The following is a 26,833-nucleotide window of genomic DNA, read 5'->3' as shown; positions in this document are numbered from 1 at the left end:
TAAAGAAGAGAGACTATATGACTTAAGTTTTTGATCGGAGTGATGTGTATTGGACAAGGAAGCACTATAGAATGGGTTCATCCAGTCAAAAAGAGAAATACATGACAATAAAGAAATTACACATTTTTAATTTTTTTATTTTAATGAATAACCGTGAGATACAGTTACAGACTTTAAAACTTCCGTGATTGCATTTCAGTCAAACAGTGTGAGAGTGCCCATCCCTCCACCAATGCCCATTCTCCACCCCCAATGTTCCCAGTATCCCTCCCCTCACCCCCGCCCCTTCTCTCCCCCTGCCTCCGAGGCACATTTCCTCTTACTCTCTCTCTCTCCTTTTGGGTGTTATGGTTTGCAAGAAATTATATTTTTGATTCATTTCAACTGTCATATTGGTCCTTGGATCAGCACTGCCACCTGCAACCCTAAGCTTGTCTGAAATGCAGAGATCTCTGGTCCAGTCCAGACTTGCAGTACCAGAATTCACATTTTCTGGTACTGCAAGTACAGAAGAACCCCCAGGGATATGTGCAGAATCTTCATTTTCTGAAGTTCCTGGCTAAGAAATTGGTCCAAATCCCACCTCCTGACCCCACCCCACTCCCCATGCTCCCCAAGCACACTGAGTTCTGAGTTGCAGCATTTCCACGTTCAGTAACCTTGAAATCAACATTTCAACCCTTGACTTTTCAGTTTCCATCTGTAAAATGGGAGTGATATGCTGACTTAATATGAGCAACTTGACTAGATGATTTACAAAAGAAATTTAAATTACAAAAGAAATTTAAATTTGTCCTTATAAATCATGATCAAAATACTCCACTTTTATTCTTTCCTGCATCTTGAGTCAATAATTGGACTACAATGCTGAAAGCAGAGACAGTTTCTTCCTTCCCCCCTTTGACTTCCCTACACACTGAATTCCGTGTTCTGCCCATAACATGGTTGACTATTTGACATTTGCAAAATTTAACCTTTCTTGGAACCTCTGATATCTCCCCTCCCTGCCCCCCGCACCACACACACACACACAATTCTAATGTCAATTCCTGACTCTAAAGAACCAAAAGCTCCTGTCACTTTGACCCAATCCTCTGAGGTTCATCCCGCTAAATAATTGTATTGTCTCTATCTAGAAAGTACTTTGTTGCTATGGCGACACATACTTAATTGTGTGTGTCAGTGATTGAGGGCAGGTCTGCTCATGAGACAGACACCTTCCCATCAGCCAATGCAGAAAACATTCTGTCCTCCTCACCTCGGGATTCCTCAGGACGCCTGTGTTCCTGGAACCCAACCCGGCTTTGTGTGCAGAGCGGACCCAGGCAAGCAGACAGATCGATACGCCAGGGAAGGAAACTGGAGATGTGACTTCCAGTCTAGAGTCTGACACTTGTTTGCACTTTGTCTGACCCGGGGCGCACACATCAAAACACAAGTCCCTCCTTCCCCTTAAAGGGAGCCGTTTCTCTCCTACAGCTAACCCCTTCCTGCTTGCTTTAATACTTTTTGGTTGCTTTTAAGCCTCACTTTGCTCCAATAATTTAACCAACATTCCCAGCATTAAACATTAACACAACTTTTTTTTTTATAGGACTCCGTTCATTATCATGCCAATAAATGATTAATTACAACTCCGACGAAGGACCAATAAGTGTGCAGGACTTTTATGATTCATAATGCGTGCTGTGTTGTAATGCAACCTCTTGTAGCTAACATTCTAGCATTTATTGTTTTTTATGGCCGCTCCGAGATGACTTTTGAAAGAGATGCCAAAGTGACACATGTTTCTTCAGAAGGGTTTAAAAGTTTGACTGGCGTGGAGCAGCCAGTCCTTGTCCAGCCCTGACCACGACCCAGAAGACGGTCGGGGCGTCCGTGGACTCCTGCCAGCCAGCAATGACTAACCTGATGGAGTGTCCCGCGGAAGCCACCGTGTGCCATGGAGCATCCTGCGTGCGCCCCCCCAGCAACTTCAACGCCATCCTCAGTGTGACCCTGAGCACTGTCCTGACCATCCTGCTGGCCATGGTGATGTTCTCCATGGGCTGCAATGTGGAAATCAAGAAGTTCCTGGGGCACATCAAGAGGCCGTGGGGCATCTGTGTGGGTTTCCTCTGCCAGTTCGGGATCATGCCGCTCATGGGATTCATCCTGTCGGTGGCCTTCGACATCCTCCCTGTCCAAGCAGTGGTGGTGCTCATCATGGGCTGCTGTCCTGGAGGGACGTCCTCCAACATTTTGGCCTACTGGGTGGACGGCGACATGGACTTGAGGTAAGAGAGACAAGCCTCCGGGTACCGTTAGTGCATCCAGTTTCTTTGCCACCAGGCCGGGACGCGGGGAGTGTTCCTCTCACCTGTCCTGGTTGATCCTGGTTACCCCTGAGTTGCTAACAGGAAGGAGAAACAGACCCTTACCCCCGGGCTTCCCCACACTCCGGCTGCTCTGCCACTGGAAGATGTCTTCTGTGTTTGCTTTTTTTGGGGGGGGGAGTCACACCCGGCGATGCACAGGGGTTCCTCCTGGCTCTGCACTCAGGAATTACTCCTGGCGGTGCTCGGGGGGCATATGGGATGCTGGGAATCGAACCCGGGTCGGCCGCGTGCAAGGCAAATGCCCTACCCGCTGTGCTATTGCTCCAGCCCCCGTCTTCTGTGTTTGGGCGTCTTAATCTAATTCTCTGATCGGGGAGTTGGATCCTTTTGCTTTTGATCTTAGGGAAAAGATTCAAAGATTTTCAACTAAGAACATCTTCCCAAGTCACAGACTGCAGCTGAGGAAGTTTTCTCTGCTAGTATCAGAAGGGGGGAAAAGTACTTAAATTTTTCGCTCAATCTTAGAACCTACAATGAGGCCGTGATCTCCACCAAACTCAGCAAGTTCTCCAGACAAGCTTTTTCTTGGTGTACATTTGCTTCACTCCTACCAGCATTAGAAAGAAAAAAAATCTTTTAATTATATGCTTACCTTAGTATAGAATAAACAGCAAATGGTTTCTCTGCTTCCCACAGAGCAATCTCAATTTCTGTCTTTGCCCAATTCATCCTGTGCCAGTCTGAACTAGCAGTGGAAAAAAAACTAATAGAAGTAGGACCAAGTATTAATGGGACAAGACTGAGAATGTTAATGCTGCGAGTTGAATAGACTAATGTCTTTTTCCTTGCCTCACAATTTCTCATTTTCCCTTGAAAGATCTGCATTTCTGCAAGCCAGCCAGGTGCTAATGGAACATGTGCTTATTAAATACTGTACAGTAGGCAATTGGCTCAGTTAATCACCAACTCCTACACTCTAAAGAGAGAAGCTCCTGGCGTAGGAATATAAGCGTTGCAAAATCCAAGTGTCTCCCAAGACTCTGGCATCAGGCGCCTGCCTGCCTCTCATTTCCAGGAGCTGTATCATGGCCTGTTTCTTGCCTAGGAAAATGTTATATTTGCTTTGCAGTGGGTTGTTTTTCTAAAGGAAGTCCTGTAAAGAACCAAGGATCACACGTGCTACTCAGATCTTGTTCATGTGTGAACACACAGAGCAAGCGCGTCATAGGAGATGCCCTCTGCGTTTGCCCTGGCCGAGAGCACAGGAGGGGGTTCTAAATGTTCTCAGCACCTGCTGAGCTCAAGGGCTTGATTTTCACTCACAGCTTTGGCATAATCCTTGTGACTTTTGAGCATGACAGAGGGGTCGCGCCCTCCAACCATGTGGACTCGCTTAATAAAACAGAAAATTCTCCCAGAGCGAGATGAGGGGTCATGCAAGCTTGGTGGACTGGTGGGACAGTTCCCTTCTGTAGGTCCAATCAGTGAAATTCCAAATCCAAAATGTTCGGGCCCCAACTCTCTGTATTTTTAAGGAAGTCTTTTATCTCCTGAAATAAGAGGTGATTATGCAATCCTGTTTACATTATATTACCATTCCTGTAAACAAATTAAGACAGAATATTTTTTTCCTTTTTGAGCCACACCTGGAGATGCTCAGAGGTTATTCCTGACTCTGCACTCAAGAATTACTCTTAGTAGTGAACAGGGCACCAGATGGGACGCCAGAGATCGAACCCAGGTTGGCTGCAAGCAAGAAAAGTGCCCTACCCGCTGTACTATCACTCTGGACCAATAGAGAAATATATTAAGAAAAAATTCCGGGACCAGAGCAATAGTACAATAGGTAGGGTTTTTGCCTTGCACGGGGCTGACCCGGGTTCAATCTCCAGCATCCCATATAGTCCCTGGAGCATCACCAGGAATAATTCCTGAGTGCAGAGTCAGGAGTAACCTAAAAGCATCACTAGATATAATCCAAAAACCAAAAATAATATTTTTAAGTCGATCCACGGACTGGGGAGAGAGCTCAGAGGTCAGGGGGCGAAAGTGTGGGCTGGGACTCAAGTTCAAACCCAGCACAGGAACCTCCATCCGCAGCCCCACTGGGTGTGGCCCTAGAGGCTATGAGTATCTGGCGATTTGGGCCTGAGTATTAAACTGTCCAGCCTGGTTGACTGAATAGTCCAGGAGTGACCCGGGAGGACCCTGAGCACTGCTTGGTGGGGCAGGGGTAGGGAGACTATCCCCCAAAATACATACGATCCAAAACAAAGAAAAGGAAAGAAGACCCTCCCCCCAAGATAACTTTGCAGCCAAGGTAATAAATATCCTGCCGAATCCGGACCAGGCATCCGCCTACAAGTCAGGGTAGCTCAACGGTGAGGTGAGCAAGGACGCTGACCGCCAGTTTCCGGTGCCTCGGCAGCCCAGGGTAAGCTCCGCCCCCACCACTCAGCCCTTCACTTCTCCAGGACTTGGGCAAGACCCAGAAAGGACTCCGCGCACCCAAAATAAATCCCCCTTCACCTCCTAGACATTCACACACAGGATCTCCGTTACCCTAATTATAAAGCGTTGCCACGTTATTTCCCAGCACAGGAGGACAAGGAAAGACGCTATGCCGGGCTGGAGCAATAGTACAGCGGGGAGGGCGTCTGCCTTGCAGGTCGTCCACCCGGGTCAGATCCCTGGCATCCCATAGGGACCCCTGAACACCGTCCGAGGTAGTTCCTGAGTGCAGAGTCAAGAGTAACTCCTGAGCATTGCCAGTGAACGCTCCCTCCCCCCCAACCCCCAAAATAGATGCTATTCCTCAAAGCCTGGCCTCAGACAGGAGACAGTCAGGGGTGAGCTGGGAAGAATGGCTGGGCTACATCTGACCCAGGGACTGTTCCAAGCCAGACGCAAGCAGCATCACAGCCCCTCCCTTCATTTTAACTTACAAAAAAAAAATTAAATAAAGCCCCGTTACATGAGAGAACAGCGACACGCTCACAGAGCTGAGCCGAGCACTCCCAACGCACTGGGTCTGGTCACTCATCCAGAGGGACCCAGAGCTGCTGGCCACAAGCTCCTGGAGTTACAGAGCAGAACCCGGAGTCTCGCACAACAGCGTCCCCGGACCTCCGAGGACCGCTTGGCAATGATTAGGGAGCACTGTGGCGAACTCTGGGCTATGGACGGCGATGGCCGTCTTGGGGGGAAGCTGGCCAAGGTCTTCCTTGAGCAAACATCCAGAACAACCCTCCAGCTCTCGGGACTGCCACCCGAGGCTTCCACGGGAAAGAAGAAGGAAGACAGCCTCAGCCCCACCTTTACTTCCAACCCTGGCCCCTGACCTTCCTTCCCTCTGCATCCTTCACAGTAGCAGCCTGGAGATGACTGTTGGTATCGACAGTCACAGAGACGAATTGAACACAGATACTCCCTGCCAACAGATCTTGCAACTACACATGAGTCCTGGGACATCCCCACCTCACCCGATCATCTTCTCTGTGCAATGCGCAAGCTCTAGTGACTCAAAAGCGGGGAGACCGAGGCTGCAGAGAATGGGCTTCTACCCCGAGCAAAAATCACGGAGCTGGCTCATGGAAGCCTTGTGTATTTGAAATGTCCCCTCAGCTCCTTCTCTGCTCACTCTGCCTAGAATGTTCTGGCGGGGAGCTGACATGAACAGCTCTGTCTAAGTCATTCTATGCCCTGGGCAATAAGCACAAATTAAATGTTTGCAGGGAGTTGAAACTGTCCCCTGTGCTTCTAGTTTGAAGATCATGGAATGCTGCCGTCGCCTCCTGCCCTTCCCTTCCAGAGAGCTCCTGGCTTCATTTCTCTGCATTCTAAGGCAAAAGACTTTTCCTTCTCACTTTGTCGGCCAAAGAGGCCAAAGAATGTCCTTTCCTTACTTTCTTCTTAATTCCTGCACTGCTGCAGTTCCTTGTTTTGTTTTGTTTGGGGCCACACCCAGTGATGCTCAGGGGATACTCCTGGCTCTGCACTCAGGAATTTCCATACCACACCCTTCAACCTGTGGTCCAATACTGATGCCATTTTCATCTTCTGGTTCAGCATGCACTAATTTCAGGTGTCCGAGATCCCTGACCCATCCATGTTTCTCAGGTTCAAAGTAAGAATCTCATTTTGGCTATATCCAAATGGCCGCCTCCTCTCCAAGAACGAACCCGACAGTATTTTGCCTTTCCTCTAATTTCCTTCAAGAAACCAACATTTGTCTCTTTGCTGCAGCATTTGACTTTATTTGAGACCAAATGTGCACCTTGCTAGAAGTACTCTGCATGCTTTTATTTTCATCCTCATAATAGTCCTCTGAGGTCAGTGTTATTCTCTCCTACATGAACAAATGATAAAATTAAGTCTCATCACCCTGACCGTGCTCACGGAGCCAGCGTGGAGTACAGCCAGCATTTGCATCCAGACTGATTCACAAACTGAAACTGACTATTCACTTATTCCCTGTCTAGACTCTTAACCCCAGTTCAAAGTATCGCCTATCTATTTATCAAGTTTCACTTTCCAGTACCACCTACTTACACCTTTTTGGTGTCTCAAATAGTCTTTTTTTTCCAAGATTATGACCACCTTTTCTACTGCTTATCCCTGACTTCTCCAAATTCCTCGATGGCTATAGAATTGACATTTATTGCACTCTCTATATTTCTATTATTGACATCTGTATCCTGGTAGAATTTTTATGCCAAATGATTCCTTTCTTTTGTAAAATCACTTCCTTATGTTGCTCCTTAAAGAGTTCTATTTGTGAATTGTCGCTGCCTTTTTTGGCAATTGGCTGTAGACTGTGCATTAGTCTAGCTGGCCCCAGGTTCCAGTCACCTCTCCACCTGCCGCTCTGCCGTGCCTCCCTGGTCACTACGCTGTCATTATCTTCCCCAATCACTGTCCCAACCCTTTTCATGGTCTTTAAGAAACTGTTCTTGCCAAACTCAAAACCTTGATACCACACTATATATACATATATGTAAGCAGTAATTCAGAATAGGAACTTGATATAAGAAATTTTAAAGAAAATACCAAGAGACGATGCCCCTCCCAGTCCCCACTCTGTTTGCTCTTTAGACAATGTGTTGAAATAAAAGTGAGGTTTTAAGGGGGCTGACTTCAAACTCATTTGAATATTTTTTGTTGACTGGGGGCTACAGCCAGCGGTTCTCAGGGGCTGTTCCTGGCTCTGCTCAGGGATCACTCCTGGTGGGCTGCGGGGACATATTTACTACATGCAAGGTAAGCACCCGCCTGCTGCGTATCACTACAGCTTCATTCTGCTTTTAACAAACAAAAGATTTTTAAAATGAGAATGGCATAGGAAGTGAGGAAAAAAGAGATTTGACAATCTCCAGCACTGTATAAGTACAGCAAAGCGTTATGTATAGCTAAATAATTAAATAGCTAAATAACTAAATAACCCATTGTTCTGGCATAGGACTGATGTAGCAACCTGGTGGATATGTAAGTTAACTGTCACTATAATAGACTGACCTTCTTGAGCCATTGCACAGGAGTCTCTAGTACTTGCATTGTTACCCTCTATTTTTATCTCTACGAAGTATTATTTTTCTAAATCTCTAAACACATTTAAGTGATGTCATATGTGTATTTTTTAACTAATTATTGTAGCACTGTAGCACTGCCGTCCCATTGTTCATCTATTTGCTCAAGCAGGCACCAGTAGTGTTTATTGTGAGACTTTTATTTTCATCCTCATAACAGTCCTCTGAAGTCAGTGTTATTCTCTCCTGTTTTTATGTTTTGGGCATATTGAATACGCCACGGGAAACTTGCCAGGCTCTGCCGTGTGTGCAGGATACTCTCGGTAGTTTGCTGGGCTCTCCGAGAGGGACGGAGGAATTGAACCTGGGTCGGCCGAGTGCTGTGCTATCGCTCCAGTCCAACTAATTATTATAGGAAGCAAATCCGCTTATGAACTTAGCCCTTCACCCTTTACTAAAATTGCCCTTTTTAGATGTGTTTAAAGAATTCTTCACTTCCAGGGTATTTTCCTGTACCGTGTAAGGCTGTTTGTTTGAGCTTCTGTTGGAGGAGGAGGGGCAGGTGGTACAAATAACTTAACATTTCCCTTCAGACCCACACAGAAGACCCTAAAGAATTGGCTGGTGTCATAGCCTTAGGCCTTGGAGAGCTCTTCAGAAAACTCCCCCAGGGCTCCTGATTCCACACTGGACAGGAACCAATGCGTTGAAGGGCCCCTGCACTATTCTCTTTGCCTGGACTCTGCCCGGTTTATTCCTCACAGTCTGGAAGGTGCAGCAGTTCTCATCTTCACTGCACATGTAAAGAAACTGACAGAATCAGGGCCCTCTGAAGGCTCCACAAGTTCCATGACCCCGACCCCTCGTCCACCCACCCTAAGTGCTGAAAGCTATACCCTGTCGGCCTCACTCCGCCTCCAATTCCAAGCCCACTGCTGGCCCAGGACACTCACTGCGATGCAGGTGCCTCCCTGGAGGCCCAGAGCAGCTCTGCTCTTGGGATACACACTTGGTGTGTTTCTAAGTTGCTTATTCTGTCCTGACACGCCCCTCCTGCCCGCTGCCAGCTTTCCTTCGTTGCGATGGTAGTTGGGCATCACTTTTCTTTTTCCAAATCATGCACATTCAGGCAACAGTTCTTCTGTCTTTTTTTTTTTTGATCACCATGAGATACAGTTTACCAAGCGTTCATGTTTGAGTTTCAGTCATGCAATGATCGAACACCCATCCCTCCACCAGTGCTTATTCCCCACCACCAGTGTCTCCGGTATCCCCACACACACCCAACTTAGGGTGGAAGGATGAGGAATTGGGGTTGTGGAACTTCTGGAGCCTTCAGAGGACCCTGATTGGAGGGGCCCGCGGGATACCTGGCTTTCCAACCTGTCTCTATGGCAGACAATTTCCCCCATACTCTCTCTCTTTCTCTTTTGGGCATTGTGGTTTGCAATATAGATACTGAGCAGCTATCACGTTTGGGCCTTTATCTACTTTCAGCACACATTCCCCCATCCCATAGTTTTCTTCTGTCTGAGGGAAAGATGCTGAGGATTGATACCTGCTACCTCTTCCAAGGGTCCTGGGGAAGAGCGACTCAATCCAACCCACACACAGACACAGTGAAAACAGTGATGCCTGGATCAGAATCCAGAGGTCTGCTGTTCTCTGATGAGTTTGACAGTCACTAAACAAAGTGCCTCCTCCTCTGATCAGTCTGAAGACCCCAGCCTGGGTCTCACCCTTTCTCCAAAGACTGGGCCCTGCTCAGTCACCTCCCTGTGCTGACACAAAGAAGTCCTGGGACATGTAGAAACTTCTGGGGCTCAGCCCTGGGCTGTGTGAGCTGAGTCTGCCTCGGGACTTTCTGATCATGCCTTGAATATGAAGTCACCGGCTCCCTAGACATTCAGGTGGACCTACAAACTGCCTTGTCTCCTTTCAGTGTCAGCATGACCACCTGTTCCACCCTGATGGCCTTGGGCATGATGCCGCTGTGTCTCCTGATCTACACCAAGATGTGGGCGGACGCCGGGACCATCGTCATCCCCTACGATAACATAGGTAAGTCCTGCCCCTGACAGGCTTCTGAGTTAGGCCCCTCCTGCTCTCTTTTCCTCCCTGGAGGAGATACTCAGGCCAGGCTGAAACCCCACCAGCCCTGCCCTCCCACCCCTGGAAGCACTATATGCTCCCCCAGGAGTTTATCACAAGCCGCCCCTTCACTGGAATGAGGGTTGGAAGAGTTGGCAGTCCAAACTTTGACCCCGTGGGAGAATCTGCTTTGATCCTCCATTGAAGCGGCCAGGGAACAGGGTGCCCAGAGCAGCGTGGCTGGATCTCAGGAAGTCTCTGTTGCTCGCGCCTCCCCTGCATGCAGCTCCTTCCCGGGACCAGGAGTTTGTCCCTAGTCTCTGAAGTACTGAAGAAATGCAAAATGATGGTTAGATTGAGTGCCTAGAAAGATCCATAAGTATGGCAATAGGAAACCACCAGATGAAGCAGATCATTTATGTACTCCACTTCAAGCGACAGTGACTTTATACTCCGAGTAATGGAACTGTGAGTTAAAACTGGACTCAAACGTTGATTTCCTGGAAACAACTCTGTGCCATGCCTTGAGACTCAAATTTCCTCATTAGGACGCTGTCCCCAATCATTTTTACTCTCTGGTCTTCATCCTAATCCCCCAAATGCTTCCACGGCTTCCCGGGAAGCAAAATATGGTAGGAGATGAATTGGTTGGTGTAACACGCAATCAAGGGAAGAACTCGAAATGGCCTGGCTTCCCTACACTAGGCATTTCCCATGTAAGCTGCGCTGCCAATCAAATCAGTGCCCATCACAAGGTAATGCTATATGGGAACTCATCTTTTCCAGCAGACCTTGGAGACAAAGGTCTCCCCTGTGGGATGCTTCAAAGGCGTGTAGGCTTCCAACTGGGGGAAACTTGTAAGGCAAAGCTAAATGGTGGCTGAAAAATGTTTGCCTAGGAGACTCCAGGTGGACTGGGAAACTAAATTGGATGGCATGCAAAATCCCTCCTGTTCCTAAGAAAGATTGTTTCTGTGATGAAATATGACTTGAGCACTACACACCTGAATTAGGACAAACTTTCCAAATTTGGGGCCATCTGTGTGGCAGCATCTTCTAATATTGTCTCCTCTCTCTCTCTTTCCTCTCTCTCTCTCTCCCCTATCTCTTTCTCTCCTTCTATAACCATAAGAGCAAAAGATGAGCCAAGAGCCAAGTGTCCCTCCTGACACACCCCATTCAATGCGGGATCTCCCTACACAGGGTCCTCCTCCTGAACTGCTGGGGAAATTCTTCGTATGAAGCATGACCTCATGCAAACAGGGTTTACGTGATCTTTCATGATCACTTGCTTATTCCTCCTGCTGCCTAGCTCTCAGTCTGCTAGAAGGAGAGCTTCCTTCAGAACAAAGAACAGTTTGCTTGGCTGGTGTATATTGTCTAACTCAAAGGCTTCCTGCTAAAGGAAGTCTTAGTCTGTATTTCTCACTTTTTAAGAAAAGAATTGGAGCTATAGAATTCTTCTCTTGAAAATGAGTAATTCTGACTATACTGTGAATTAGTCATACCGTACCCATTCATGTAAATTTTGAAGAGAAAGAGAAAGTCGAAAGAAAAAAAAAAACATTTAGCACCTCAGTAATAAGGAAAGGTCATCACTTAAGCAGTAAAACACAAAGGGACCTTTGTAAGATAGTACATGTTAAATGAGTTCAAAAAATAAATATTAGCCAGTTTACCACTTCTTCCAGATCTGATTTTTGATCTAGCCTTCTTGTTCATGGCTTTCCTAATCCTTAAATATAGAAAATAAATATCGTAATTGCTTCACAAGACTATTAGCACTTTGGGGGCGGGGGAGAAGGCTGCAGGGGATGGGTGCCAGCCACACTCTGAGTGCTCAGGTCCTGTGCTTATGAGTGATCTTTGGCTTCGAGACCACAGGTGGTATCAGAGATAAAACTGGAGCAAGCAGTTTACTTTCGGTACTATCTCTCTGACTCAGGGAAAATTAGTTTGTTGATTTGTTCAAGATGAACAGGAAGTTGGACATGTGCTTTCATCTGCCCTCGATTCTGCTCTAAGGACAGGCCCGCTTGATGCAGGTTACCCAGAGCATGCCACGCTCAGATGAGCTGATAAACATCTGGGCCCCCTCAGGGAAGAGCATCTGGATGGAGGAGAAGGCAGCCCAGACAACTAAGAAAATCACAAGTTCTTGGTTGGTCCCAATGCTCTCTACCATAGCTTTGACAGTGTACCACAAGCTGGATGTCCAATCTATCTCCTAACTCACTGTGACATGGATGTAATTCTGCCCAGTGGATTCAGTGGGGTGTGAGTTCTCTCCATGTTTCCCAGAATGTTTCCGTTTCTAGCCTCTCAGATGGCAGGTTCTGCCCTGTGCTCTAATTACATTCACTCTCTCTTTTATTCTTCTTCTTTCTTCCTTTCTTTTCCCCTATAATTTCTGTAAACTCAACTAGTGATCAAGATGGGATTCCAATGGTCTCCCTGGAGGCAGATGTTTTCTCATCTAAGTAGCAGACACCCAAAGCACAGAGATCTGGAAAATAAGAATAAGAGAAAGAAAAGAAAAAGAAAAGAAAAGAAAAAGAAAAAGAAAAGAAAAAGAAAAAGAAAAGAAAAGAAAAGAAAAGAAAAGAAAAGAAAAGAAAAGAAAAGAAAAGAAAAGAAAAGAAAAGAAAAGAAAAGAAAAGAAAAGAAAAGAAAAGAAAAGAAAAGAAAAGAAAGAAAAGAGGACAGGCCTGTCCTTTTGAAGCCTAGAGAGTTGCCCCAGTTCTCCAAAGGGAATCCATAGCCTCCAAATGGAAAGAAGAACAACCTGTGTACTGCTTGGGCAACTTCAAGCCTGCAAACACTCTACCAAGTCCCATATGGTGAGGAGAAGCTCAACTGTGCTGTGTGTATGTGCCATTGCCCTACTGAAGAGAAACAAAGATTCTTAGCAAGAGAACCCAAACATGGAGATAAGGTGCCTTTTCACAGATCCTGCCCATTAATTACATAATATCATCCAAGCACATCTTTTGCACCTAGGTATAAATCAACATAGAGCCGTCAGTGTGACTCAGGATGTGTTTAATATAAGGTAGAAAGTTCTCACAATGAGAGGATCATCTCCTGGGGGAAGAGTCTCCCTCAAAAGTGGCAGCATATAAGAATAACCAAGAGGGATTTTCTGGGGTTCTTACTAGAATGTCTATCAGACCCTTTTCAATATGCATTGTTTCACCAGTTTCTTTTTCTCCTCTTTCTTTCTATTCCTATATGTATGAACATATATATTATATGTATATACATATAATATATATATATTTATTCTTGATGCACTTAGTTATTAGGAAATGCCATTGAGCAGTTTCTAGAAAAATTACTGATCCCTTACAGACTGGCAGGAGGACCTAAAGGCAACCAAAATATGTTCTCATCACTATTATATTCATTTTATATTTATGTCACTACCAAGAAACCTAGAATCTACTTTTCAGTCCTTCTCATTTTATTCCTAAAGTAAGGAATGTAGATAGGCCCTCAAAATTTCACTATGAATTCTACCTTCTGCCTCTATTTTTAAAAGATTTTTGTAAAAAAATATAAGTAAATAAGCCATGGAAATTTAGAATAGGTTGGTGTTCTAGAAAAGCAGCTATTGGACAAATCAATGTTAAATAATATAAACAATCTACAAGTCCTGAGACCAGCAGTAAATTTAACACAGTGAAATTGAAGGATGACTCTTATCTGGCTGGGTGAGCACGTTCCTGCAAAGAATTATAATTACTTGAGAGGTCGCCAAGTATATTATCTCATGGAAAATTTAAGGCATGCTTTTTCAACCTATTCGCTCACCTCTCTGCTGTACATTTGAATAACGGAAGTCAGTCTTAACTGGAATTCATTAGCTTTCAGAAGGCCTGGAGAATTTCAAGCTTTTTCTTATATTTCAACTACCACTAAGTTATAGACAAATGGGAAATATCAAGTAGGTGCTACACACACACACACACACACACACACACACACACACACACACACACACTACAGACCTTAAATATATTATTTCCTTTGGCAATAGAAAGGCCCAAGCCAAATAAAGTGATGCTGATAAATCGAACTAAAATACTTAGATGGGCCCAGCAGGTAAGGTGCTTGCCTTGCATTCACCCAACCCAGCTTTGATCCGAGGCATCCCATTTGGTGCCCCAAGCACCGCCAGGAATAGTTCCTGAGTGCAGAGCCAGAAGTGAATCATGAGCATTTCCAGGTGTGGTATGGAAAGTAAAAGAAAAAAAACAATAATTTAAATAAAAATGTAAAAAGACTTAGAATGGCAGTATAAGAAGTTCTTACAATTAACCCAGGATTTAAAAAAAGGAATTGTATCTTCAACCATATCAACTTTCTACCAGCACTAGCCAATTATTTACTGGTGAGACTAAATAAGGGGCGTTTGGGAGTTTATCTGTTTTAGGTGCCCAGGAGGGAGCCTGGAGCACCACCCGTGACTTTGCAGGATGCTCTTTCTTGCTCCCTGGTACTCTTCCCATACTGGATACTATCTGCTGATCAAATTGCTTTTCTATCACCTTTAGGGACATCTTTGGTTGCTCTTGTTGTTCCTGTGTCCTTTGGGATATTTGTGAATCACAAATGGCCCCAGAAAGCCAAGATTATACTTAAGGTAAGTTTTTCATGCTGTAAGCTTCACAGTCAGGTGCTCCATCACGAGAACTGAGGTGATAAGGTTTTGATCCATTCAACTGCTCCTTCTCACCATGTTATGACAGGTGATCCTCTATTCTAGAATCTTCTTCTCTATTCATGCACAGGAAACATTTCTCTCCCAGAAATTTAAGATACCCAGTGCAAATAAACCCACTTGGTTCTCTCAATCCTTTTTGTCACAACATTCTGCTCTTGACCCTGGCATGTGGGTTTAACATACATGAACAGCCATGGCATGTGGGTTTAGCATATATGAACAGCTGTATGTGTGAGTCAAATATTTCTGATGTCTATATCCTATTGACAAGTTCAATGCCTGGAAACTTAGATTATATAGGTCATATATATTAGGAAAACATATACATAAAATACATATCATACAATATACACAATGCTAAACATATAATTAGTGGTCATTTATTCCCCTCCACCAACTCTATGCTAGCAAGAAAATGTGAATATCGATAAAGGTATCAACACAGGCGTAGACAACAAAGATATAGAAAAACTCCCCCAATGAGGGAGTGAAATAAGGTAGGTTCTTTGTTTTTCTGCACATAAAATGATAGTTTCTCCACGTTTTTAATGTGAGAAGAAAATGAGAACAACAGTGACTTTGCACAAGTGCCTTAAGTTTCAGAGTTTTAGATCCACATTTCCATTCTTTTAACAATGATGTTAAAGATGGGGCGGAGTATAAGCAAGACATTATCTTCAATGACAGATAAACTAAGGTGCAGAGCTTTCGGTGATGTACCAAGGGAGTAGTGAGGCAATTGTCAAATCTGGGACCTAAACCTAGAGAACTGGATGGAATGAGCAAAGGATGCACAGAACATTTCAGCTTGGGGTGCATGTGGAGATGCATGCCTAAAGTAGATAATGGACCAAACATGATGACCTCTCAGTGTCTGTGTTGCAAGCCATAATGCCCCAAAGGAGAGAGAGAGTATGGGGAATATTGTCTGCCATGGAGGCAGGGGGAGGGTGGGAAAGGGGGGGTATACAGGAGATATTGGTGGCGGGGAAGGTGCACTGGTGGAGGGATGGGTGTTTGATCATTGTGAGACTGTAACTCAAACATGAAAGCTTCTAACTATCTCACGGTGATTCAATAAAATTAAAAAAAAAAAAAACACACAAAACTAGAGAACCGAGTTTTCTTCTCCAACAAGGATGATTTGCAGCGAGAACACTTGCCGGTTAATCGAGCATGAACGCAAAGCATCCTGTTGGGTTGTTAAAACTCCAAACTTGAGGGCAGCACTTCCGTCCCTGGAGGGCACAGAGTTGAGAGAGAGACCAGTTCTGACTGGCTCCATCGGAGGTGCCTTGTCTCAAGCTGGCGGGTCTGCTTGTCTGTTCCAGATCGGGTCCATCGCGGGCGCCGTCCTGATCGTGCTCATCGCCGTGATCGGGGGCGTGCTGTACCAGAGCGCCTGGATCATCCAGCCCAAGCTCTGGATCATAGGCACCCTCTTCCCGGTGGCCGGCTACTCCCTGGGCTTTTTTCTGGCCAGAATAGCCGGTCAGCCCTGGCACAGGTATGGTAGAAGGGGAAAATGAGACTGGCCACTATCTCTGTAGTTTTTCGGGGTTATTGTAGTGAGGGAACCCACAGAGGCTGGTTGGAAATAGTAAACGTCACCTCCCCAATCTGAGCAACAAGTTCAATGTGTCTGCAGGCTGGCACCGTCCTAGGATTTAAGGGCTCAGCAAGGCAATCTGTTCCCGACCTGTCTCCTCTCTCTCTTTTCTCTCTCATTCTGTCTTTCTCACTCTCTCATTCTCTCTCTCATTTTCTCTCTCATCCTCTTTCTCATCTCTCTCCTTCCTCCTTCCCTCCCTTTTTCCCTCCCTCCTTTTCTCCCTCCCTTCCCTTGGTGGCTAAATGAGTATCTTCTCCCTGTATATCTCTTCATATTGTCTACTGAGTTTGCTTCTCTAAATAAAAGTTCCCTTCACACAGACACCAGTCCCATTGACTTCAGGCCCAGGTTAATAATCTCACCTTCACTAAATTCACCCAAATATGATAATATTCTGAGCCACTGGAGATGAGAATCTCAGCATATGCAAGTGAGAAGACACAATCTACCCATAAGAGGCCTATATGTATGGGGTTGGCACACCCCAGTCTCTCACCTGTAATAACATTCACCCTATTTCTGGAGAAGGAAAGACTCATCCATTCCTCAATTAAGTAAATTTCCCAAAAAGAAAATTGTGACAGCCTCCCTCTTGCTTGGATATTTCTGGAACCCCCTAAAGGCACATTCTACTCTTCTACGGTTATGCATCTTATGTTCGGAGAAACTCTAGCAAAATTATTAAGGTGTGTCTTCTCCAGTGTGATTCCAGGGATCAGGCACGAGCTCACCTCCCAAAGATGCTGGCTATGAGAAGTGGGTTTAGCATGAATGTGTCAGGTCCCGGCATAGAACCTTTCCTCTGCTACCAAACAATAGGCAGCAAGAAAAGCAGGCTGGAGGCTGCTGCATGAAAGAGTGTCTTTCTCGGACTGTCCTCAGGTGAAGGGTGGGTCAGTAACGCCTACCTTACATGTTGATTTAAGTCATCCAAAAAACAAAACCAATGTCATGATAAAAAAAAAAGCAATAATGTGGTTTGCATGTGACCGTGAGTGTCTTGTCACCCCCTGTCTGCTCTGCACTCTCACCAGGAAGGGCAGAATTGAAAACAGTGAGACACGCACCCTTCGTCAATGATAGAGCATAATATAGATGGAGCTCCTGCTTTCATGTAATTTTATGTATATTATCTGTTTCTGAGATGTGTATGATGTATTACATGCATATAGGTAGATGGATGTATGGATAAGTAGACAGACAGACAGATGATAGATGCAATGACACATTGATACACCAATCTAGAGATAGCAGCATCCCTCACAGTGCTGCAATAGGCAAAAGGGGGTGCCACAAGTCCCTCACGGCAGTGCTCAGCCCAGTTATGCAGGCCTGAAAACTGCCCCGTAACATGCGGCCCCACAAAGACCACACTTGGCAAGGCTGGAGGCATGAATAGAAATAATTCTACATTTTGTACAGCTCAGAGATAAACTGTGATAGTGGGTCCCCCTTTCTCCAGACAAAGATCAATGATAAATATCTGAATTTTAATGTAAAAAAAAAGACAGTAATAGCAATGGCTTGTATTTGCCTTTTACACTTTTATAGTTCTATGTCAATTTTCTCATGCTCCCATACCAGGTGACTAAGGAAAGGTAAAGAGAGGAAGAATATTTATTCATAGTGTGCATAATATAACATATGACAATAATGTCTTGGTAGATATTTTATTCAGTATAAATAAAAGTATGCTAAGTAAATAGGCATTAAATAAAAGTAGAAACAAAAATCGGTGAGCAACAGGATGACAGTGACAGTGACTGTGACAGAAACACATATGTAATATACAAAACATATGTTCACGGATCAATATCTACCATATTGAAGTATATATATACCAGGAGCAGAGGTATAGGCACCGTGTCTGCCATCCTTTCTGCATCTTTTTTAATGGTGTAAACTCAGTCCAGGCACCCTGTTTGCAGGTGCCGGACGGTGGCCCTGGAGACGGGGATGCAGAATACACAGCTGTGCTCCACCATCGTGCAACTGTCCTTCACGCCTGAGGAGCTCAACCACGTCTTCACCTTCCCGCTCATCTACAGCATCTTCCAGCTGGCCTTCGCAGGGATCTTCCTGGGAAGTAAGGAATGATCCTCCTCAGATGGGGTGCCCAGGCTCTCCCTTGAAAATCCTGGGGTGGCTAACAGCAGGGACTAGTTCCCTCTTTTTAATTCAATTTTCCTTGTTCTGGTGGCGAATTACACAAAGGAAACAAGACCCTAGCACTTATGGAAGTGGGTGGGAAAAGCTACCCCGGGTATTATCATGACTTCCCAGCAGCTAGGGAAAACATTATCCTTCTCCCAGAAGGTTCAAGGGAAGGGAAGATTAGCGAGAGAAGTTGGCTAGAGGTTGATTCTCTCCACAACTTCCTTCTCTTGGTAATATTTGTCTTCGGTACCACTGAACTATGTGCCTTTGCGGGTGCTCCCAAGAACCCTCTCATGTCATCAAAACATTATCTTGAAATGATTTGTCTGGAATGAATATTTGTTTGGAAATGGGTATACAAAGTCTTTTATCAGGCTAAGCACATTAGAAGACAAATACATGTGTGCTTGTGAGCATAAGTGTATAAGAATGGGAAGAGAAAGAAGAAGGGAGAGGAGAAGAGGGCAAGGGAAGGGCAGAGAGGAGAGGGGAGCAGAGAGGGGAGGGGAGGGGAAGATGAGAGGGGAGGAGAGGGGATGGGACAGTTTGATTGACTAAAATCAGAAGTTTGCATGAGGGAGTCCCAACTCTCTGTTTACATTACAAATGTTGGGACATTTTAATGAACCACTTGCTCAGCCTAATCCAGTCAGGGGCTCGGCGGCTTCCCACCCACAAGTTTCCTCTGGGTGCAGAGAGAGTCCAAGGAGACATTGCCCTGACACAGTAAGATCTTCAGAGCAGGCCACAGTCTCCCGCAGCGTGAACCTTCACTGAACACTTTCTCTAAGGGCCCTGGCAGGCGCTTTCCTGCCTTATCTCCCTTAATTCCAACAAGTAATGCTGCAATGAAATTGACGGTATTAATTTGTACCAGTGTAAGAAACTGAAATTTGAGAGTTCTGGTTAAAAAAAAAAAATCAATACCTCTCATGTCCTGTCAAGTTTGGAACCAACTAAAAGAGAGAAGAAGACCTCAGATGTTTCTCAATTTGAGAACAGGACTCAAATCCCAACTGTGTGCTAAGTGCTCACACCCTCTGGGTGCAGAGTGCCCACAGGCAAAGAGCCCCTGCAGGTGACCCTCCACAGGGCAGTCTACCACGGGAGCTGACCTTCCGAAACACTGGGAACACAGCTGCCCTCAAAATACACTGAAACACACTTGTCCCAGAGACTCACAGCTCACAGAAAAGAAGGCTGACTGCCTATTTGCCAAGACTCCCCTACTCCTGGGGAGGTGGAAGAGAGAGAACAGAGCATTTCCAGCCCCATTTCTCCCACTCTGACCATTACAGCAAGCTGGCAGCCGTTTTTCCTGGGCAGGGAGGGTCCTTATTGAAGCCAGTGCACGGCTAGGACAGATCTCGCTGCTGTGACTATTGACTGCAAGGATGGCTCTTCCTGGGAAGCTGACTCTACCCAAGAGTCATCTCTGGAAGGAGCCCATGGGGAACCCACCATTGCTGAGAAGCATCTTTCAAAGTAAGTTCACTGCTTGCTGTGAGAGTACAATGCACTTACCCCCTGTGTGTTGTTTTCCAGTGTATGTGGCATACAAGAAATGCACTGGGAAAAACAAAGCCGAACTCCCAGAGAGCCAAGACAATGAGACAGTGCCAGAGGCGTCACTCTAACAGGTGAAGGATGGATTCCAACCAACAAAAGCAGACACAGTACGGACCTCAAAGAACTCTAAAGACCATACTACCACTACTGTAACTCTTTTCAAAAACCTACTTGTTTTCACAAGCTATTTGGCAGGAAAAAGTTGAATGTCAACATTTAAATTGCAATTGGATCCATATGTGGGTTTTAGAACCAAGTGACTGGAGATGCAAGTTTTAAGTATTCAAAATATTTATATGTGTGTATGTAAATATATATTGTGTACATATATACTACCTTTGAAATAGACCCCGAAATCCTCAGACTAAGCATAGCCTAGGAAACACCAGTAATATTGTAACTCCTGATTAAGATTTGCCCAAAATCTCATAACCCAAAGAAGAGCACTTTTCACTTGTTAAACTCTACACAGTGAGTTGTTATTGTAAAGCAGCCCCAGTTTTCCCTATTATTTATAATTGTGAATGTCCCCCACAAACACTGAGATCTATTTATTTATGTAACTTTGTAATATAATATAAACAAAGCATCTAACTTTCTATCTTAAAATAAAATACCCATCTCCTCCCATGATGGTTCAAAAGCAAAATAAGAGGAAAGGGGTCCGAGATGTGGGTACGTGATAGAACGTGTGCCTTATATGCATGAGTCTGTGGTTTGGTCCTTGGAACAGAAAGAGAGAGAGACAGAGACAGAGAGACCGAGAAAAACAGAGAAATTACTAAATGGAGCCCTGGCCATAGCTCCTCATGAATATTATACAAAAACTGCTTTGCCTCAGGAATCCAATGATAGCAACAAACCCACCAAAATTGTAAGAGAAGCAGAATTCTCCCCAATAGACTTGAATTTGACAAAGAAATCACAAAGCTCCTGGAGTAGTACTTCTTCCAGAGGTGCCAGTAGGAGTTGGCTCACAATAGCTAATAGGACAGCTATCTGCTTCTGAACAAGACCCGGGGTGGGGAGCGTGGAGCTAGAGCTGGCAGGAGACTCCGAGATGCCAGAGCATTAGAAGGAACTTCCACTGGTCCGGGAGGTGAATTGGATTCAGTGGGAGGTGATGGGCACCAGATGAGGACGCACTCATAACAGAATCCCACTGAAAGGAGTCTCACTAGAGGCAAAGAGAAAGACAGAAGTACCAGGAAGAGTAGAGTCAGGCAGAGACGGACAGAGGAAGGGTTCACAGAGTCTGAGAAGGGGGAGGAGTATACAACCCCAGCTCAGAGACAGAGAGAGTTTTCAATGAATCAGGAGTAGTAAGAAGGTATGACAGAGAAAGTGAGGAGGGTTTGACGGTCGACTGCAAGCTGTTGGGGGCCAGCGGGCTAGACCTGACCAGATGTTGGCTGCTCAAGGGGTCTAATTTAACTCCTCTTCTCCTCAGTCTGCACCAAAAAATTACTAGAGGCTTAATTCAGTTCACAGTGATTTATGTTTCAGTTTTTATCTGAACATTTTCAATGCTTCAGAGGTGCCTTGAAATGTGTTAGCTCCATAATACCTTTTTCAAAACTAGCAATAATACAGCATGTAGGGCACTTGCCTGGCATGTGGACGACTCAAGTTATATCCCCAGCATCCCATATGGTCCCCTGAGAACCAGTAGGAGTAATTCCTAAGCACAGAGCCAGAAGGAACCCCTGAGTATCACCAGGTGTGGTCCCCAAACAAAAACAAACAAAACCTCTTTTATTATTTGGGTGCTCTGAGTTCAAATCCTACTGTGCACTCAATATTCCATGAAGTTGAAGATCCACTCCTAGATTTCCACTAAGGGTTGAAGGATTCTGCTTTTAAATGTTGTCATGGTTTATACCTTTGTGTACAAGGGTTACATTTATCTCTGGGATGAGGCCTCGAGAGTTTTCCATTAGACAAATCCATGAAAAAGTGTTAAGGATATTTTATAATGGATGGGGGGAGAATGGTGAATTTTCCTATTAGATGTCAGTGATTGTCTCTCCATTGATGTCAGACTCACAGCCTCCCTCTTAAATACCAACCACACTCAACAAACAGAATATGGCAGCAGCACAAAGACAGACTGGGAATTTGTGTCGTGATTTCAACTCGCTCCAAGTCAAAGGTTCAGGTGCCAGGAACTGCAACAAGCATGTTTTCCCCCCTTATTCGTCAAGAGATGTAAGTGAGAAAGGATTTGGTTTTCCTACATGATCTGCTATCTGTGAGTCATGTTTATTTTTCCCTTGATGTTTAGAGCGGGGGAAAAATAGGATTTTTTAAATGACAGCTATTTTTAAATGAGTTTGAAAAGTCCATTAAATTATGTATTTTGTTGCCTCTGTGAATATCATAGCAAATGAATATTTTATTTTGAGCGTCTTAAATAAATGAGTGTAACTTTTGTAATGTTTGGTCTATTTGAGTCTTTGTGACAGCTGTCAAGGGGTCTTCACTCTTCAGTTTTTGAGATATAAATAAGAGGCACTCTCTAACATTGTCATTTGAAAAGTACCTGAGCGAAACTTTTAAATATCTAATAATTAAGTGTCTGACTGGAACAGATAGAAGTTGAAAAATGTGTGACTGTGATCACTGATATAAAATAATATGTATTCTGTCTACTTGTTAAAAGACTACCACCACCTTTTATGAGAAAGGTAGGGCTGTATTTCCTCTGGGGAAATACTCACTTTCTTCCAAGAAGAAACAGAAATTTCTCTCTTGGAATGGTTGACGGCCCATTTCCTCGCAATACTCTACCCCTTCAAAAGCATGTTTGTTTGGAGCAGGAGTCTTAATTTAGACAGTGCCATGAAGTTGTGTGAGGGCTGTGCAGGCATCAAAAAGAGTCAAGTTCCCCCAGCATGCAAGGCCGGCTTCTAAGCTGTGGAGTAATCCTCCTGGTCCTTATCTCTACTGTTCTTGGGTGTTAGTCTCCCATTCTGTTTCTTCAGATTCCACAGATGAGTGCAGTCTTTCTATGTCTGCCCCTCTCTTCCTGACTCATTTCACTTAACATGATACTTTGCATGTTGACCCACCTATATGCAAACAGCTCAGATAGAAAAGGGACCAACAAGTAAAGGGTGCTAGGAGGGGCCGTTCAGGATGGGAGATGCGGCTGAAAGTAGACTATAGATCAAACATGAAGGCTACTTACCACACTACTGTACCACAACACCCAAAAGGAGAGAGGGAGCAAAAGAGAATGTCCTGTCACAGAGGTAGGGTGGGGTGGGAGGGAGGACAGGGTGAGGGTGGTGGGAGGGGTCCTGGGATCATTGGTAGTGGAGAATGGGCACTCCTGGTGAGGGATGGGCATTCAACTATTGTATGACTGAAACATAAGCACGAAAGTTTAAGTCTGTAACTGTACCTCATGGTGATTCACTAATAAAAACTTTGAAAAAAAAAAGAGTCAAGTTCTCCAGCTTCTACTTGTGTGATTCTCCTTAAACTTCCTGCTGAGTCCCTCCGCCGGAGCCGAGGTCTCCTTCCACCTCCTCTTCCCTGGCCATGCTCTCCTCTTACAACAGAAAGCTTCCGTGCACTGTTCCCGTTCTCATCCCACTGCATTGACTCAGGGTAGGAAGAGTTTTGGACACTAGCTAAAGGAACAAATCAGAATGTCAGTAATATCCCATTAATTATCAATTTAAGGTTTTAGAAACAAAGCTTATTTAGCTTGGTTGTTTTGGAAAGGAGAGGGGAGTGTTCCAGCAGTGATCACGGTCTATTCCAAATTCCATGCTCAGGGGTCGCTCCTGGTGGTGCCCAGGAGAGCATGGACCCCTGCGTCCTGTGTGTGTACATGCAAAGCATGCACTCCATCGCCTTGAGTTATCTTTCTGACCCAGAACGGTATGTTTTGAACTGTTTGGGATACTTTGAATATAGAAATACTGAAAAGGAAGTGAAAATGAAAACAATTATCTGTTAACATAACACATCTATTAACACATCCATTCCCAACTGTTATCACCCCCCAAAGAAACATCATCTTAACCATGATCTCATAAGAGCAAATAATGCAATAATTAGAGACAAAGAAGAGAAACTATTCTTAAACAAAGAAATCTCTTAAAGAGCAAGTTTTAAAGAGCCATAAACAATTAGTCTCAGAAATTGCTGGTGATACAGGCACATTCAAAAATAGTTTGCAGTTTCTTAGAAAGTATAGCAGATACTAACCACTCAATCTATTAACCTCATTCCTGGGTATCTACCCAATCACTACAAGGAAAACAGAATAACAGACAGACCTGAGGCCAGAAAGTGACTACATGAGCCATGAGGGACCATTATAGGGTGATGGGAAAGTTCTATATGGTGACTTTGGTTGTGATGGTACAACTGCAAACATTTGTCAAAATTCACGGAGTGGTACACTTCAAGTGGGTGAATGTTATTCTTGTCAATTGTGTTGTAATAAAGCTTAATAAAAAATATATTGGCCAAGACATAGCAAGGGCATTTGTTCCATTTCCTCTCACCCTTTCTGAGAGTATTTCGTTAAATTTGGAGGCACTAAATGAAAGAGTAATGGTTTCTCAGAGCTCTTTGACAAGCCTAATAACACTGGTTATAGTAGATCTCATACCTAGAAATTGAAACAGTGAATGACTCCAGCTTCACAAATATTTTTAAAAATAAAGTGTGATACAGTGTGATACAAATATTTCCAATAATTTTCTTTTGGCATAACTAAAGGAGGGTCCCTTAAAGTGGCAAAAAAAACCTTTTTTATTGTCTTTAGTCCTGTATGAATATAATCAATATATTGTCTCCTGATTAGTATCATAATTAACAAATAAATCTATGTAATAAAACATTGTCATTTTGCAGAGTAAAAAATGTTTTATTGTTAGACCACTATGACTTAAAATTTCAAATTTAATGCAAAGTATAAATCAAAAATCCTCCCATGAACACCTGCCATTATGTAACTGTAGCACTGTGGCACTGTCATCCCTTTGTTCATCTATTTCCTCGATCGGGCACCAGAAATGTCTTCATTGTGAGACTTGTTGTTACTGTTTTTAGCACATCAAATTCGCCACGGGTGGCTTACCAGGCTCTGCTATGCGGGCAGCATACTCTCAGTAGCTTGCCGGGCTCTTCAAGAGGGACAGGGAATCAAACCCGGGTCGGCTGCGTGCAAGGCAAACGCCCTACCTGCTGTAGAGTATTTGCCTTGCATGTGGTCCACCTGAGTTCGATCTCCAGCACCACATATTGTCCCCTGAGCACCGCCAGGTATAACCTAAAAACAAAAGAAAAAAAACAAAACGAAATAGAGTATTACTTAGCTTATAGTTCCACCTTCATAATAATTCCGGGCCTCAGTGCCAGGGACCAAGCCCAGGGCGCCCCACACGTGCTCTGCTGCTGAGCTACTCCCCAAGCTCACCCATCACTTTCGAACTGGAGCAGTACGTAACTGTGGATTTTTAAAAAGAAAGAGAAATACAATAAATGCTGCTTCCTCTAAGACTAGAATTATTTGCCAACCTTTTTGCAGTGCTTGTCACGTTCCAGGCTGTCTTTGAGTTCTGTACTTAACAAGACTTAGTGCCATGTTTTTATGGGCTTTGTACTGTTTGCCTCTTTGGAATAAGAGCAAGCAGGCACAGTGAAGTAACTTTCCTGGTGTCTTAGGAAAAATTTAAAAACTTCATTTTTTTAGTCAAGAAATCTGTCTCTACCTTCAATATGATGGACCAGAAGGCTAACTGATGCAATATTTACCCACAGATCATGGAATTTCAAAACTTTCATGATAACATTACATTCAAATAAAATATTATTGTGAAAATAAAATGAATTAAAATAGAAATGCAACTAAAGAGAAAAGTACACAAATTTTGGAGATATGAAAGCAGAACTTTCATATACCTTTTCTTAATTTACATTTGGTTATCAGACCCATGAAACATGTAGAATCTGGTAGATGCATTTAAAAGTACTAAAACATACTGATTTTAACTTTTCAGTGTTTATACCAAAATAGCAATGGCTATTATAGATAGCACATTTTATTTGTAAACATTGTTAGAAAATAATTTGCAATTACTCAAATTTTTTTGTTTGTTTCGGGCTATCCCCAACAGAGCTCAGGTCTTATGCCTGGCTCTGTGCTCAGCTGAGAATCACTTCTGGCCTTGCTTGCAGCGTGCTCGGAGCAGAGAATCAAACCAAGATCAAGTCAGGCGCAAGGCAAGCGCCTTAACCTCTGTGCTATCTCTCCTGCCCAGTTCTTCAATATTATGATGAAGAATGGCAAATATCACCTAAAATATCCAATAAAAAAATAATAGGTTCTTTCATCCCCACCATGTTAGTTTCTGAACACGAACTAAAGGACATATGTACATGCATGTTCATCACCATACTGTTTATAATAATGAAGATCTGGCAGCAATTGAAGTACCCAACAATAGGTAAGTGAATAAAAAAGATTTTGACATACATATACAATGATTAATCCCTTCACTTGTGAGAAAAGATGAAAATTCTACCCTCCAACCTGATTGTAATTGGAGGATGTCATGCTGAGTGAAGTGAGTCAGCAAGGAAGAGGTTAATGCCGTATGATCTCTATCATATGTGGAGTACAAAGAAACAGATTGGACAATCCCAACGGAAATAATCCAAGACATAACCTGGAACTGAGGTGGGAGGAAGAGATCTTGGGGTGATGGTGGAAGGTCTCGGTTTCCCCGGCAGAGGGAGTGATGTCACGCTCTGCATCTATAAAATAATGAGCCTCACATCACGTAAATTATGATACCTTAGATAAAATAGA

General features: G+C 44.2%; 1 protein-coding gene across 1 annotated transcript; it reads left to right on the top strand.

The window, feature by feature from the left end:
* Positions 1–1,899: 1,899 nt before the first annotated feature.
* On the top strand, positions 1,900–20,066 carry SLC10A2 (solute carrier family 10 member 2). The gene is made up of 6 exons (XM_012933961.2): positions 1,900–2,276; positions 9,786–9,904; positions 14,491–14,579; positions 15,992–16,167; positions 18,201–18,358; positions 19,975–20,066. The coding sequence occupies exons 1-6, from the start codon at positions 1,900–1,902 to the stop codon at positions 20,064–20,066; spliced, it is 1,011 nt and encodes a 336-aa protein (XP_012789415.1).
* Positions 20,067–26,833: the final 6,767 nt, after the last annotated feature.

This window comes from Sorex araneus, chromosome 1 (assembly GCF_027595985.1).
Source record: "Sorex araneus isolate mSorAra2 chromosome 1, mSorAra2.pri, whole genome shotgun sequence".
Taxonomy (NCBI): Eukaryota; Metazoa; Chordata; class Mammalia; order Eulipotyphla; family Soricidae; genus Sorex; species Sorex araneus.
Note: the sequence above shows the minus strand (reverse complement) of the source record. Positions and strands in the feature narration are given on the sequence as shown.

Excerpts from the sequence above, each read along its gene's own strand:
- SLC10A2 (XM_012933961.2), top strand. The coding sequence starts at position 1,900 with ATGACTAACCTGATGGAGTGTCCCGCGGAAGCCACCGTGTGCCATGGA. Across the intron at positions 14,580-15,991 it reads AAGCCAAGATTATACTTAAG|ATCGGGTCCATCGCGGGCGC; the intron begins GTAAGTTTTTCA and ends TGTCTGTTCCAG. Across the intron at positions 16,168-18,200 it reads GCCGGTCAGCCCTGGCACAG|GTGCCGGACGGTGGCCCTGG; the intron begins GTATGGTAGAAG and ends CCCTGTTTGCAG.